General features: G+C 42.9%; 1 protein-coding gene across 1 annotated transcript in view; it reads left to right on the forward strand.

The window, feature by feature from the left end:
• The window catches only part of LOC311150705 (kelch-like protein 24), a 45,862-nt gene extending 30,102 nt beyond the window's left edge, over positions 1–15,760 (forward strand). The window contains exons 6-8 of the mRNA XM_084188217.1: positions 8,504–8,692; positions 12,064–12,252; positions 12,552–15,760. Of these exons, the coding sequence (XP_084044343.1) occupies positions 8,504–8,692; positions 12,064–12,252; positions 12,552–12,755 (582 nt within the window). The 3' untranslated portion in view covers positions 12,756–15,760. The remainder of the gene's footprint in view (positions 1–8,503; positions 8,693–12,063; positions 12,253–12,551) is intronic.
• The last annotated feature ends 707 nt before the right edge of the window (positions 15,761–16,467 follow it).

A 16,467-nucleotide genomic window follows, 5' to 3' on the forward strand; every position in this document is an offset into this window, starting at 1 on the left:
GTGATTCCTTTTAATTTGGTGGATGGTACGATTATCTCCCTATAACCTAGTGGACAGCCAGTGGAAACATCACCTCTGCACCATGTTTCCTGTAGTACTACAATATCAACATCATAAATTTATTTAAGGAAGTCTGGGTTTCTGCTCTTTAGCCCAAAAGCAGAGGACTTCAAGCCTTGTAAATTCCAACATGCAACGTAAAAAGACTTCATAACTGTTTTTTCTTTACATTCAAAATGAAATAAACACTCACAATCCAACAAGAACTATTAAAATAGGATTTTTCAATTAAGGTAAACTCTTATTATGCAAATGTGATTTGTTTATCATTTCAGATAGTATTTGTGTCATGCCACTTGGGTGGATGTAGTGTGAGGATGGTGGAGTTCTTGTGCTCATCTTACCATGACCCTCGGCCTATCACATGTGAGCATAGTAGATTCAGCATTTGTTTGATGTCACTCATTTCGTTGGTGGGAGCTGGACCAGTTGCTCCTCTCACAGCTTGTGCATAGCTCTGTCTGCCGGGCTGTGGCTCCTCCAGGTGTGGGTCTGTGGTGGGGGGGAGGGGGGTGTTAGGCCTCGTCTGGGTGGGTCTGAAGCTGGGCTGGGGTGGTCTGTGCTGCGCTGGATGTGGTGGGCATTGAGGTTGGTGGTGCTGTGGCCGTGGCTGGGGGGTCCAGGGTACTGGTCCGGGGTGTTGTCTCGGTGATCTCGGGGGGGTGGCGATTGCTCCGCTGTTCCTGGGTGGAGAGGTCGAGATGCGGTTTAAAGCGACGTCCTTGAGAGTCTTAGCAAAGATGGGGACTGTCTCCCTGTACAGGTGAACATGGTCATAGAGACAGTCCAGATCGAGGGTGGGATGGTGGGCCAGGTGTACATTGGGTCGTAGGGCACAGTCCCGGGAGAGGCTGGCGTTTATTCTTTGGATTGTGGCAGGGTGGAAGTCCTTCCTCTGTAGAAGGGTTGACACCACGATCCTTGAGTTGGGGAAGATTGCGGAGGCCTTCTCAATCACTCCCCGTAGTGAAGTCGCCACCCTCTCCTGCTGAGCACGCAGGTCGTTGCTTCCGGTGTGTATGATTATGTGGCTTGGCGACCCAAGCTGGGCCTTATCAAGCAGCGCCATGGCACTCTGCGTTGTTGGGCACCACACCTTTCTCGTTTTGTGTCTAGGGAAAAGTTGCTTCTCCTGAACAAACTTCCCATTTGAGTCCATCAACAGGACAATCTCAGCCAGTGTTTCTTCTGGACTGGAGGGGGTAGAGTTGGGGCTGGTGGGTGTTGGAGCTGGGGTGTGGCTGGTCTGTGCCGGTGCCTCTGTCAGTGGGAGGCTGTTCTGGGGGCTGGGGGGGAGGCATGCAGCCGGCAGGGCTGGGGAGGCCTGGTTGGTTGAGGTGGGCTCCTCTGCTGTGTGATGGCAGGTCATAGAGTGGTGATCTAGCTGCTCCTGCAGTCTGTCTTCTGTTCTCTTTCTCTCCTGCAGCTCCTCTCTTAGTGTGGTCAGCTCGTTATTACTGCTCTGCCTGTCTTTTTGGAGCTCTCTCACCTCCTTTGTTAGATCAGCCAGCTCTCTCTTGAGTCCGTCTCTCTCTTGCTGAACTTCTTTCAGCTGTGTTGCAAGGCTGCTGTCCTGCTCTGTCCGCACCTTGGTTAGGAGCTCCTCTAAGGTGTGGATGTCTGGTTGCTGTTTGCTCACACTCTCCCTGAGCAGGACCACCTCTCCCTCCAGTGTGGTGAACTGATCCCTCATGGCAGCCATGGTGTTGAGGAGGGCCTGAGCCTGCTCTGCACTGAGGGGGTCGCTCTCCTCCTGTGGCGTGTCCTCCACTATGGTGGGAAGAGAGGTGCTGGATGTGCCTTTTTGGGTGGGGATAGTGGGGGTGAGGGTGGTGCTGGTGGAGTTTGTCTTGTGGGAGGGCATGTCACTGGTGGTGTCCTTCTCTCTCTCTGCTCTCTCCTTAATGGTCTGAAAGTCTGTTTCAAACAGCCTAAGGTTACCTTGCACCATGACAGTCCCAGTCTTGTAGAGGTTGATTGTTATCATGGTGCTGTCAGGGTCATCTGTCTCTTTCACTTTCAGCTTCCACCCATTACAGATTCCCTCTTTCTTTACGGATGGGTAGTGAGAGCAGACTGCTGAGCGCCATGCATTTGGCTGGTCAGTGAGAAAGATGAGATTACTCACATCACCGTTTTTGTAGAGGTCTGTGAAAAGGGTTTCTGGCCTCCCCTTTAGTAGATTCTGTTTAAAAGCTTTCCTTGTTGTGTCATATCCTTGGATAAATCCCTATATGAGGTGTCTGTGGTCGTTTAGAACAGCTGCCTGCAACACACACATCTTTCATCCTTTTTTGTTGTTGTTGTAATCTATCTGTTCTCCTCTCTCTTTTCCGCTTTCTCTCTATTTTGCTATCTCTTTCCCTCTGTCTTTCTGTCTTTCTTTCTGTCTTTCTTTCTGTCTTTCTTTCTGTCTTTCTTTCTTTCTGTCTTTCTTTCTTTCTTTCTTTCTGTCTTTCTTTCTTTCTTTCTTTCTTTCTTTCTTTCTTTCTTTCTTTCTGTCTTTCTTTCTTTCTGTCTTTCTTTCTTTCTGTCTTTCTTTCTTTCTTTCTTTCTGTCTTTCTTTCTTTCTTTCTTTCTTTCTATCTTTCTTTCTTTCTTTCTTTCTTTCTGTCTTTCTTTCTTTCTGTCTTTCTGTCTTTCTGTCTTTCTGTCTTTCTGTCTGTCTTTCTGTCTGTCTTTCTGTCTTTCTTTCTGTCTTTCTTTCCGTCTTTCTTTCTGTCTTTCTTTCTTTCTGTCTTTCTGTCTGTCTGTCTTTCTTTCTGTCTGTCTGTCTGTCTGTCTTCCTTTCTTTCTTTCTGTCTTTCTTTCTGTCTGTCTTTCTGTCTTTTTTTGTCTTTCTTTCTGTCTTTCTGTCTTTCTTTCTGTCTTTCCTTCTGTCTTTCTATCTGTCTTTCTGTCTGTCTTTCTTTCTTTCTGTCTTTCTTTCTGTCTTTCTTTCTTTCTTTCTTTCTTTCTTTCTGTCTTTCTTTTTGTCTGTCTTTCTTTCTGTCTTTCTGTCTGTCTTTCTGTCTGTCTTTCTTTCTGTCTTTCTTTCTGTCTTTCTTTCTGTCTTTCTTTCTGTCTTTCATTCTGTCTGTCTTTCTTTCTTTCTTTCTGTCTGTCTGTCTTCCTTTCTTTCTTTCTGTCTTTCTTTCTGTCTGTCTTTCTGTCTTTCTTTCTGTCTTTTTTTGTCTTTCTTTCTGTCTTTCCTTCTGTCTTTCTATCTGTCATTCTGTCTGTATGTCTTTCTTTCTGTCTTTCTTTCTGTCTTTCTGTTTTTCTTTCTTTCTGTCTTTCTTTCAGTCTTTCTTTCTGTCCTTCTTTCTGTCTGTCTTTCTTTCTTTCTTTCTTTCTTTTTTCTGTCTTTCTTTTTTTCTGTCTTTCCTTCTGTCTTTCTTTTTTTCTGTCTTTCTGTATGTCTGTCTGTCTTTCTTTCTTTCTTTCTTTCTTTCTTTCTGTCTTTCTGTCTTTCTGTCTTTCTTTCTTTCTGTCTTTCTTTTTTTCTGTCTTTCTTTCTGTCTTTCTTTCTGTCTTTCTGTCTGTCTTTCTGTCTTTCTTTCTGTCTTTCTTTCTGTCTTTCTTTCTTTCTGTCTTTCTTTCTGTCTGTCTTTCTTTCTTTCTTTCTGTCTTTCTGTCTTCCTTTCTTTCTTTCTGTCTTTCTGTCTTTCTTTCTGTCTTTCTTTCTGTCTTTCTTTCTTTCTGTCTTTCTTTCTGTCTGTCTTTCTTTCTTTCTGTCTTTCTGTCTGTCTGTCTTCCTTTCTTTCTTTCTGTCTTTCTTTCTTTCTTTCTTTCTTTCTTTCTTTCTTTCTGTCTGTCTGTCTGTCTTTCTTTCTGTCTTTCTTTCTGTCTTTCTGTCTTTCTGTCTTTTTTTCTTTCTTTCTGTCTTTCTTTCTGTCTGTCTTTCTGTCTTTCTTTCTTTATTTCTGTCTTTATTTTTTCTTTTTTCTTTCTTTCTTTCTTTCTTTCTTTCTTTCTTTCTTTCTTTCTTTCTTTCTTTCTTTCTTTCTTTCTTTCTTTCTTTCTTTCTTTCTTTCTATTTGTCCTTCTTTCTGTCTTTCTGTCTTTCTTTCTTTCTTTTTTTCAGTTCTTTCTTTCTTTCTTTCTTTCTTTCTTTCTTTCTTTCTTTCTTTCTTTCTTTCTTTCTTTCTTTCTGTCTGTCTGTCTGTCTGTCTGTCTGTCTGTCTGTCTGTCTTTGTTCTCCCAGGACATTTTAAATTTGTAAAAAAAAATCTGTTTTTAAAACTTTTTAAAACTATTTTTTATCTTTTCGTGTCTGTCCATCTGTCCCTCTCTCTCTCTTTTTCTCTGTCTCTCTCTTCCTGACCACATCTGAGAGGGTGCTTGTTTCATGGCCTTAACGATTCTATCTATTTAACAAACCCATGTATTACTGTAGCTCTGTAGCTTAGTAAAGGGTTTGAACCATCGGAAAGAAAATATATTTTTACACCCCTTCTAACCTGTTTTTAATCTCTGTTCCCCCTTATCTCAAGCCCTCTATCTCTTCTGCCGTTATGGTTTTCCCATATGTTTGTTCCTCTTCTCAAAAGGCTGTCTGGATGAGTATAATGCTGTGTTGTTAGTAATTTCCTCTTTTGATTTTTGTTCCTATTGCTAGAGGGCTGGAGCCACCAACTTCCCTGCTGTTACTGTCCTTCTGTATGCTGTTATTTTGGATTTCTCCAAAGAGGAGTTATAAAGAGATCAAATGGAATACATTGTGCAGACTCATTGGCATCACACACCGTTTTGAGCTGACCCTTGGATGGCATTGTAACCCAATTTTTTTTATAGAAATGATACACACACACACGCACACACACACACACACACACACACACACACAATTGTAGGAGCTGTGCGTTGTGACTGCCGTCCCTGTCTGCCTCCCAAATGGCACCCTATTTCTTATTTAGTGCACTACTTTTGACCATGGGATCATAAGCCTCTGGTCAAAAGTAGTGCACTAAATAGGAAAAAGGGCACAGTTTTCGACACAGTCCCTAACATCCTGCTGGACTGGCTTCCTGCCAGACACAGTAATGTAGGTCAGCTCTTGTTTTTCCTCTCTCTGGAACATGCTGTGCCCATCCACAGCTGTCCTCCTCTCTCCCACTGATGCTGCACTGTGTTAGACATGTTTAACTATACTGGATCAGAAGTCCCCACAAGAATAGTAAACAAACAAAAAATCTACATTTTACATTTTAGTCATTTAGCAGACGCTCTTATCCAGAGCGACTTACAGTTAGTGAGTGCATACATTATTTTTTTATTTTTTCATACTGGCCCCCCGTGGGAATCGAACCCACAACCCTGGCGTTGCAAACGCCATGCTCTACCAACTGAGCTACATCCCTGCCGGCCAGTCCCTCCCCTACCCTGGATGACGCTGGGCCAATTGTGTGCCGCCCCATGGGTCTACCAACTGGGGACATTTTGTTTGTTTATTTCTAGAGGGTTTAGGGTTAAGGTTTGTGTTAGCGAAGATAATTAGGGTTAGGGTTAGGAGTTTAAGGTTAGGGTTAGGGGTTAAAGGTTGTGTTGATTGTGTGTCCCCATACGGTTAGTTAAACAAGACTGTGTGTGTGTGTGTGTGTGTTTATCAAGGGTGTGAGGTGTTTATGGTGAGTGTGTGAGTTGGATGAGATGGAGGGGGAACTGATCCAGCCTTGTCCTTCCTCTCAGACCCTAAATTCTGTTTGTCTGTCCTTAGAGAGGGGGAACTGATCCAGCCCTGTCCTTCCTCTCAGACCCTAAAGGCATCGGCATGCTTCGGTTCGGCTGGCGCCTAGCCGAACTCGGCTACGCGAACGAACTAGTGTGCTCGCATACCTTCGACCTTCGCTTGAAAAGACCTTCACTTGAAAAATGAGAAAAAAGCGGCAATAGTACTGTTTGTCCATCTTGAGACGCCGTAGCCAAAATAGTCCGAATTAATCTAAGATAACTAAGATAACTCTAAGAAATCTGTCATTAATTTTGACGTTTTTGCAAAGGAGATCTTAGTCGCGCAATTTTACATCTAACTAGGGTGTTTGGTGCAGTATTTCTCAAGTGAAAGAATTTGCATGAAAACGATAAGTCTATCGTTGAATGACAACAAACACTTCATTGAAGAATCCCTACTGTTTACCAATCACCGACGTAGGGGCGTAGACTTCGGCTTCCGAACTTCGACTTACCTCTAGATTTAAAAAAAAGTGTGCACGAACAGTCGAAAAAACCCTTGCCGAAGGCCAAAATGAACAAAAACGTCACAAAATGTCGGCATAATATTTGCACAAAGTGTTCCGAGCTGTTTAGGATGGGAAGCATGCGGACACCTTAAGACTGTTTGTCTGTCCTTAGGAGAGGGGGAGAACTAAAGCGTCCCTTTGTCCTTCTGTGAACTGTGATGCTTTGTTAGCAGCACATGGCTCCCCTTGACTCCTGTGTGTAGCATGGTGCGTGGTTTGAACACACAGACACACACACACACACACACATACACATACACATACACTTACACACACACACACACACACATACACACACACACACATACACACACATACACACACACATACACACACACACACATACACACACACACAGACACACATACACACACACACACACACACACACACACACACACACACACACACACACACACACACACACACACACACATACACATACACACAGACACACACACACACACACACACATACACACACACACAGACACACACATACACACACACACACACATACACACACATACACACACATACACACACACATACACACACACACACAGACACACGCACACACACACACACACAAACACACAAAAAATACATATATTTCTCTCTTCTCTCACTCTCTTGTTCTCCCTTTCTCTCTCTCTCTTTCTTCCTCTCTCCCACCATGTCCCTGGTTAATGCCAAGTGTGGCGTAGGGGCTGGAGAGAGAAAAAGTAAATGGGTTTGTTGATAATTTGGTCTCTCTCTCTCTCTCTCTCTCTCAATTTTTGTCAGTTTGGAATGTAGGCAGATAGCCAGGTGTCCATTTTGCTTCCCTCTCATTTCTCTCCCCCTCTCTCTTTTCCCTTCTCTCTCTCCCTCCCTCTCTTCCTCTCTACCGGTTTACCTGCCTGTGTAAAGGAGAGGCAGGGAGAGCCTAGAGGCAACATGTTGCATAAGAGATGTGTTTGTATATCAGTTGAACCTGTCTGACTGTCTGCTCCTTGTCCCTGGTGTGTGAGCAGTGGTGCAAAGTACTTAAGTAAAAATAATTTAAAGTACTACTTAAGTAGTTTTTGGGGTATCTGGACATGACTTTACTATTTATATTTTGGACACCTTTTACTTTAACTTCACTATATTCCTAATTAAAATTATGTACTTTTTACTCCACACATTTACCCTGACACCCAAAAGTACTCGTAACATTTTGAATGCTTAGCAGGACAAGGAAATGGTCCATTCACGCACTTATCAAGAGAATATCCCTGGTCATCCCCACTGCCTCTGATCTGATGGACTCCCTAAGCACACATGCTGCGTTTGTAAATTATGTCTGAGTGTTGGAGTGTGCCCCTGGCTGTCCGTGAATAAAAAATAAAAAAACTAGAAAATGGTGTGCGATGGAGTGTGTGTGGAGTGTGTGTGGAGTGTGTGTGGAGTGTGTGTGTAGTGTGAGATGGAGTGTGTGTGGAGTGTGAGATGGAGTGTGTGTGGAGTGTGTGTGTAGTGTGCGATGGAGTGTGTGTGTAGTGTGAGATGGAGTGTGTGTGTAGTGTGAGATGGAGTGTGTGTGGAGTGTGTGTGTAGTGTGTGTGTAGTGTGTGTGGAGTGTGTGTGGAGTGTGTGTGGAGTGTGTGTGGAGTGATTGAGGTGGAGTTAGTTTATCTGATATATCTGTAATGTATTACACGTCACACACATAGGAGGGTGATGGTGCCATTTGTTATGAAGCAAGCATCACATCCTAATTTATCGTTAACCGGATTGACCGGTTCTACCTCAGGAGGCGGGAACTGGTATACACACATGGGCCGGTGGCTTCCTGGAAACAAGCCTGTCTCTATGCCACAGACAATGTCACTGTGGGTGGATGTGTCAGTACAGTAAGCCTATTTGGACAGGATTGTGTGTGTGCACAGGTGAACACCCTCGGCATGGGAGGGTATGTACATTATAGTCAATGTAAATCAAAGAATGGGCAACTCCAGTCCTCAGTTCCTGATTGGTGTCACACTTTTGCCCCAGCCCCAGCTAACACACCTGACTCCAATAATTAAATAATCAACTGATCTTCAGTTTAGAATGCAATTAGTTTAATCAGCTGTGTTTGCTAAGAATGGGGAGAAAGAGGGACACCATTCCGGACCCCAAGGACTTGAGTTGCCCATCTCTGATGTAAACGGTAGTCAGTATTGTCTTGTCTAACCACTGTGATTATATATCTGTACAGGTCTATGCAGTGGGAGGGTATGACGGCCAGAGTCGTCTTAGCAGTGTGGAGTGCTATGATTCCTTCTCTAACCGCTGGACAGAGGTGGCTCACATGAAGGAGGCGGTCAGTTCTCCGGCCGTGTCCAGCTGTGCTGGGAAGCTCTTCGTCATCGGCGGAGGGCCAGACGACAACACTTGCTCTGACAAGGTGGGTAGATCCATTCATATGGATAACTGACAAGGTGGGTAGACCCATACACATGGATAACTGGCTAACGTTCACCTTTACCTCTTATACAGTAGATTTGTATTTGTATTTATTATGGATCCCCATTAGCTGCTGCCAAGGCAGCAGCTACTCTTCCTGGGGTCCAGCAAAATTAAGGCAGTTCATACAATTTTCAAAACATTACAATACATTCACATATTTCACAACACACTGTGTGCCCTCAGGCCCCTACTCCACCACTACCACATATCTACAGTACAAAAATCTGTGTGTATATAGTGCGTATGTTATCGTGTGTGTTTGCGCCTATGTTTGTGTTGCTTCACAGTCCCCGCTGTTCCATACACCACACCTGTTAGATATGCATGGATAATAGAAGAAGTTTGATACACACCATACACCTTACCGTTTAGATATGCACCTAGAATGTACCTATAAATCCTAGCCAGATATTAATTAATGTTGTTTACTTTCCTTATATACAGTTGAAGTCGGAAGTTTACATACACCTTAGCCAAATACATTTAAACTCAGTTTTTCACAATTCCTGACATGTAATCCTAGAAAAATTCCCTGTCTTAGGTCAGTTAGGATCACCACTTTATTTTAAGAATTTGAAATGTCAGAATAATAGTAGAGAGAATGATTTATTTCAGCTTTTATTTCTTTCATCACATTCCCAGTGGGTCAGAAGTTTACATACACTCAATTAGTATTTGGTAGCATTGCCTTTAAATTGTTTAACTTGGGTCAAACGTTTTGGGTAGCCTTCCACAAGCTTCCCACAAAAAGTTGGGTGGATTTTGGCCCATTCCTCCTGACAGAGCTGGTGTAACTGAGTCAGGTTTGTAGGCCTCCTTGCTCGCACACGCTTTTTCAGTTCTGCCCACACATTTTCTATAGGATTGAGGTCAGGGCTTTGTGATGGCCACTCCAATACCTTGACTTTGTTGTCTTTAAGCCATTTTGCCACAACTTTGGAAGCATGCTTGGGGTTATTGTTCATTTGGAAGACCCATTTGCAACCAAGCTTTAACTTCCTGACTGATGTCTTGAAATGTTGCTTCAATATATCCACATAATTTTCCTTCCTCATGATGCCATCTATTTTTTGTGAAGTGCACCAGTCCCTCCTGCAGCAAAGCACCCTCACAGCATGATGCTGCAACCCCCGTGATTCACGGTTGGGATAGTGTTCTTCGGCTTGCAAGCGTCCCCCTTTTTCCTCCAAACATAAGGATGGTCATTATGGCCAAACAGTTCTATTTTTGTTTCATCAGACCAGAGGACATTTCTCCAAAAAGTACGATCTTTGTCCCCATGTGCAGTTGCAAACTGTAGTCTGGCTTTTTTATGGCGGTTTTGGAGCAGTGGTTTCTTCCTTGCTGAGCGGCCTTTCAGGTTATGTCGATATAGGACTCATTTTACTGTGGATATAGAAACCTTTGCACCTGTTTCCTCCAGCATCTTCACAAGGTCCTTTGCTGTTGTTCTGTGATTGATTTGCACTTTTCGCACCAAAGTACGTTCATCTCTAGGAGACAGAACGCGTCTCCTTCCTGAGCGGTATGACGGCTGCGTGGTCCCATGGTGTTTATACTTGCGTACTATTGTTTGTACAGATGAACGTGGTACCTTCAGGCGTTTGGAAATTGCTCCCAAGGATGAACCAGACTTGTGGTGGTCTACAATGTTTTTTCTGAGGTCTTGGCTGATTTCTTTTGATTTTCCCATGATGTCAAGCAAAGAGGCACTGAGTTTGAAGGTAGGCCTTGAAATACATCCACAGGTACACCTCCAATTGACTCAAATGATGTCAATTAGCCTATCAGAAGCTTCTAAAGCCATAACATCATTTTCTGGAATTTTCCAAGCTGTTTAAAGGCACAGTCAACTTAGTTTATGTAAACTTCTGACCCACTGGAATTGTGATACAGTGAATTATAAGTGAAATAATCTGTCTGTAAACAATTATTGGAAAAATGACTTGTGTCATGTACAAAGTAGTTTTTACAAAGGGTCTTAGACTAGGAGTACTGATCTAGGATCAATTTAGCCTTTCAGATTATAATGAGTAAGACAGGAGACCTGATCACAGATCAGCACTCCTACTCTGATATGAATACGGGTCCAGGACAATCATATCTCCTGGAAGTAGTGCGGCAGTCAGTTTTCGGCAGGTAGCTTAGTGGTTAAGAGCGTTGTGCCAGTAACCGAAAGGTTGCTGGTTCTAATCCCTGAGCTGACTAGGTGAAAAATCTGTCTGTGCCCTAATTGCTCCGGTAAGTTGCTCTGGATAAGAGCGTCTGCTAATTGACCTAAATGTAAATGTTTTCTCCATCCTCCTCTTGGAACCAGTGGTGATGTCTGATAAATGAACACAGACAAAGACAGACAACAAAGGCTGCAGTGTCTCTGTCTCTCTCTCAGGTAGCACAGATATCACACTTGGGCTCTAGTCTAATAGTATTTTAATTGTTATATTTCCTTTCCTAGTCCCCTTTGTCTCCTTTCCTAGAAACGTGTCACCTTTCCTATTGTCTCATTTGACTCCTTTCCTAGAAACGTGTCACCTTTCCTATAGTCTCATTTGACTACTTTCCTAGAAACTTGTCACATTTCCAATAGTTTAATTTGTCTCCTGTCCTAGCCGCCCCTTTGCATCACAGGTTGACACTTATTGTCATGAATCGTGCTCTGGCAGAACTGAGCCATTTCCGCTAGATGGGCCAGCTGTAAAAAGTATTTAAAGCACCTGCTCTGTTTATGACCTTTAAAGGGAGAGAAAACAGGGAGGGAGAGAAAGAAGGTAAAGGAGGGAGGGAGGGAGGGAGGCAGGTAGGGAGGGAGGGAGGGAGGGAGGGAGAGACTCATGGTTTGGCCAGGAGCCCTCATAGTATGAAAATAAAATGTATGCACTCACTAACTGTAAGTCGCTCTGGATAAGAGCGTCTGCTAAATGACTAAAATGTAAATAGTGTTTTGCATATCTTGCCGTAAAACTTTCCACCACTGAACAGATAAGAAAATAGGTCAACTGAAAGATATATTATTGATTAATCCGAGATGTATATGTGTTAGATAACATGTCCAATTCCATATCTCTTGCTGGTACAATCAGTCTGTCCAACGTTTCTGCATGTTGCAAGTGTTTCTGCATGTTTCACCAAGATCCACGTAGGAAATAAATGTTGTACTGCATAATGTTTTCATGTGTTATGCTCTGAGTCCATGTATCCTTGCACAGCTATATTTTTCAAACTACCTTTTTTTAAACCTAACATAATGAATCAATCAATCATTAATCCATCAATCATCAATCAATCAATCAATCCACGTGCTCTCTCTAGGTCCAGTGCTATGACCCAGAGGCAGACACCTGGGGGCTAAGGGCAAGTATCCCCATTGCAAAGCGTTGCATCACGGCGGTCTCTCTGAACAACCTCATCTATGTGTCAGGAGGTCTCACCAAGTCCATTTTCTGCTACGACCCTGCAGAGGACTACTGGATGCATGTGGTGCACACCTTCAGCAAACAGGTAATGTTGACACCAGCTGTGGCACTGGGAGACTGGAGATTGTGTTTCATTATCAACTTCAGAGCTGCTATGAGGTAACAATAGTCTATGAAAACAAATACAGTGTTCACATTACATCATATAACTGGAGATTTTTGATTTCACCCCCAAAGAATGTGAGGCAACAGTGATGAGGAACATCCCCTCTCTCTCTCTCTCTCTCTCTCTCTCTCTCTCTCTCTCTCTCTCTCTCTCTCTCTCTCTCTCTCTCTCTCTCTCTCTCTCTCTCTCTCTCTCTCTCTCTCTCTCTCGGTCTCCAGGAGAGCTGTGGGATGTCTGTGTGTAACGGGAAGATCTTCATCCTGGGTGGGCGGGGTGAAAATGGCGAGGCCTCGGACACCATCCTGTGTTACGACCCGGCAACAGGCATCATCACTGGGGTGGCCGCTATGCCTCGCCCCATCTCCTACCACGGCTGTGTCACCATCCATCGTTACAACGAGAAGTTCCTCCACCGGCCCTGACCACACATACACACACACACACACACACACACACACAGGATTATACATAAACACGCTTTCAGACACAATGAAAAATGTTTCTTGAGACACGCTCTCTCAAAAAATGCTGCAAACAGACATTCACACATACTCACCCCACTTACACACACACACACACACACACACATACACGCACATTCTTTGTTCATCTCAAGAAGCAACTCGTTTAGAAATTCAGACCACCTACAGCCCCAGTTTCCGATAAACGTATTTGCTCATTGTCCTATGTAGCAACTCTCTCTGTGGTTGGTATCATGGAATTCCTGCTATGCTACAGCTGATCCATCTCTGCCAGTTGTTGTTTTCTGGAGAACCAAACCACAGACGGGTTGTTTTGCCTCCAGGCACCACTACAGTATGTCAGCATCAATGTGTAGGCCGTGGGCATTCCAGGGCCAGTAGCAGCTTCTCAGCTGCTCATCCTAAGAACCAGAGATTCTGCTCTTTGATGGACAGATAGTGAAATGGAAACAAAGTGTTGCTTTTAGAGATTACGGATGTTGTCATGTGGACAAGTGTTGACAGTGAATAGTGATAGTGAACAAGAAACAAAGCTTTGATTCAGACTTGAGAGAAATTCATTGGAACCTGGCTCTGATACTGAGGAATACTTAGGAAGCCAGTTTTAAAAGGCAAGATGTTATACTCATCACTCCACTGGCTGTATTTCAACTGTCTTAAAATGGCCTCCTCTTCCTTCGTGATCACTTGATAGTATCATGGAAACTTGTGTAACAGTATCATGGAATGTGTGGGAGTCCTTTTACCTGGAAGCCCAGAGGGTAGGGATGGAAGCTAGAGGGTAGAAATGTGGTCGAACTGAGTTTCATGACTTCAATTTGATATGGAGTTAAGCAGTAATTGTTTGGTATAAATATATATATTTTAATAGCTGATGGAAAAACAGAGGCCATGTCCAAATAGTATGAAAAGTTTTTCTTCCAGTGTCTCCTTTCATCTCCTCTCAATTACATGATTGATAGGAGGCAAGGAAAGGAGGCAAGGAAAGGAGGCCTTATTAGAGCATTGGGACGCAGCCAGTTGTCTCTGCTCCTGCTCCCCTCCTGCTGTGGTCTGAACTCTGAATCTGCTCTCTCCTATTTCCATTTCCTGTTAGAGCTTCCCTCTACTTCCTCTTTCCATATCATCTCTTTTCTCCTCATATCCTACCTCTTACACTGACACTGTCATCATATTTCACGGTCGTCCTCCCTTTAATCTTTGGTACACACATACGCATATACATACACACAAACACAAACACACACAGACATTTATTTTATTTTTGAATTTATTAAATTATATTTGTTGGCCTTTTTTTACCTTTGGATATGTGTACTGATGTAGCTTTACCGGTGTGCTTGTTGCTACATATGTTTGGATAGTTGATCTGGATGTTGGGTGTGTGGGTGATTTAGTCGATATCAGATGCCTTTGTATATCAAGACTGTTCTGAATGACTGGTACAGTATATTATGTGACTTTTACCATATGTAAACCGCGTTACATCATAATAGACTGTTTGCTATTGTGCCGTTTACCCAGTGGCCTTGCCTCATATATGCAAATTCTATAGAACTCTGTGCCATACGTAGACTGTGTCACCTGTATACTTATGTAATGTACAGCTCATGTACACAGTGGAGCTCGGGGTAACCATGGTGACCTCCAGGTGTGTGTGCCATCAGCTCGTGCGAGCTGACACCAGTGTATTACCTCACACAGGATATGATCCATTGGCAGGTGTGACGGTGGAAATGTAAAGTCTTTATTCTGGTCAGTAAAAGTCTCCTTTTACTTTTGGTGTGGTTAGAATAGAGATGTATTGCTGTGAACTTTAAGGCTTTTTCTTTACTCCGTTTTGATTTAAATGTATACGTCTTTGTGGATCGTGTCTTTTTGGTGTTTTTTGTATCTGATAGCCCCAATTGTGCACTTTCACTATTATAAGTAGAAAATGAAAATATCGCAATGTAAATATGATTTTAGATTTCCTTTGTTTACTGTATCAGTAAATGTTCTTTGCTTTCATGTGACGTATGTGAGTGTGGTGAATGGAGCCTGCCAGTGACTCCTACTGGTCTGTGCCTGCTAATGCTCTGATTTCCCACAAATAAACCACCGGAAGCAATATTGGATGAGAGGAATGTTGGAATTCTTCAGAACCCCTCAAGTGTACTCTCATTCTCTCCCAGAATTCCTAGCTCAGGGTTTTATCTCAGTGGCACCCAACCAGAGGAGGCTGGCAGGCGAGAGAAAGAAAGATTGAAAGACAGAGAGAGAGAGAAAGAAAGAGTGAGTGTGAGTGCGTCTGTGACTTCATTGAGTATTTACACTAACAGGACAAAACAACATTGTCCTCATGTCTATGTAACACCATAATTTATGTTTTTCTCTATTAGCATTGTAGAGGTTTTGTTTCTGCCTTGTTGAGATTATCCTTTTTTTCTGATCATATTCTTACTCTTTCTATAGCTGTTGAGTGCTGGGATTAGGGTTAGGATTATGTGTGATTGCGTGATGCTTGTTTTTGATAATCTGTCACATGCAAATGGTCTCTATTCTATTTTGGATTACTCTCAGTGGGCAAGGCCTGGACAGGGGAGAAGTGGTTGATGGATGTGAATGCAGCATCAGGCCTTCGGCTCAGATCAAATCCCTGAGGTGACGTTGTTTTGAACCTGCTTCCATGGTAACCCTGGATTTCAACCGTGGATTTGATTAACTTGTGCAGCCTAAAGTACTTGTGTACAAGATGGAGGGTAGTACCGTCTGGAGAATGCAGTCCTTTATACCTTAATGGAATAAGCCAATATTGGATTAAAGTATGTATGATGTGATGTTTGAATCTTTCGTTCTTCTGTTTGTCGCTGAAAAAGTAACTTGGACTGTCTGAGCTACAGTATATCAGAGTAATTGTTCACGTGTGTAAATGAAGCATTAATAAAGTTCTTCTTTATACTGAACTCGGTGTACAGTTTTATGAAATATTGCAATACAATATATAAAATACCAGTTTAAAAACATAAATGGCAGCAATACTATGATATAGTGCAACTGTAGTAGATAAAACAAGCCATACATTACAGTCTTATAATCACAGTGATTGGAAGAATGTAAAGATACATGTCTGTCTGCCTGTCTACCACCCCCACTAAACCTATAGCCTGGAACGGAGAGGAGAGATTCCAAAGAAATGACACGACTACTAAACACTGTACAGGGTTGTTATTACAGTGGTGTCAATGTATCAACTACCTGTCAATCGTCTAAAGGAAGTTACCCGGGGGAGAAGTTACATGGAAATGCCTTATCGCACTTTACTCAAATGATGACTCATCAAGATACATCTGAAAACAGTCAAAGAACAATAAGGATATTTTTAAACACCAATTATTTCAGAGAATAATTCCACTACTTTGGAAAAGTGTTTTATTGTGGCTTTAGACTGAGGCTTTATTCATGGCTTCCATGGAATCCAAAAGGGTTCTACCTGGAACCAAAAAGTGTTCTTCAAAGGGTTATCTTAAGGGGACAGCCAAATAACAATTTTAGGTTCTAGATAGCACCGTTTTTCTAAGAGTGTAGGCTACGCATGTGAATGTATATGTTGATAAACCCAGGACGATTACTCTGAGGGGGAAACCATCTGTTGTGCTGGCAGAGACTGGAG

The sequence above is a fragment of the Coregonus lavaretus genome (genome assembly GCF_964263955.1).
Source record: "Coregonus lavaretus genome assembly, chromosome: 23".
Classification (NCBI taxonomy): domain Eukaryota; kingdom Metazoa; phylum Chordata; class Actinopteri; order Salmoniformes; family Salmonidae; genus Coregonus; species Coregonus lavaretus.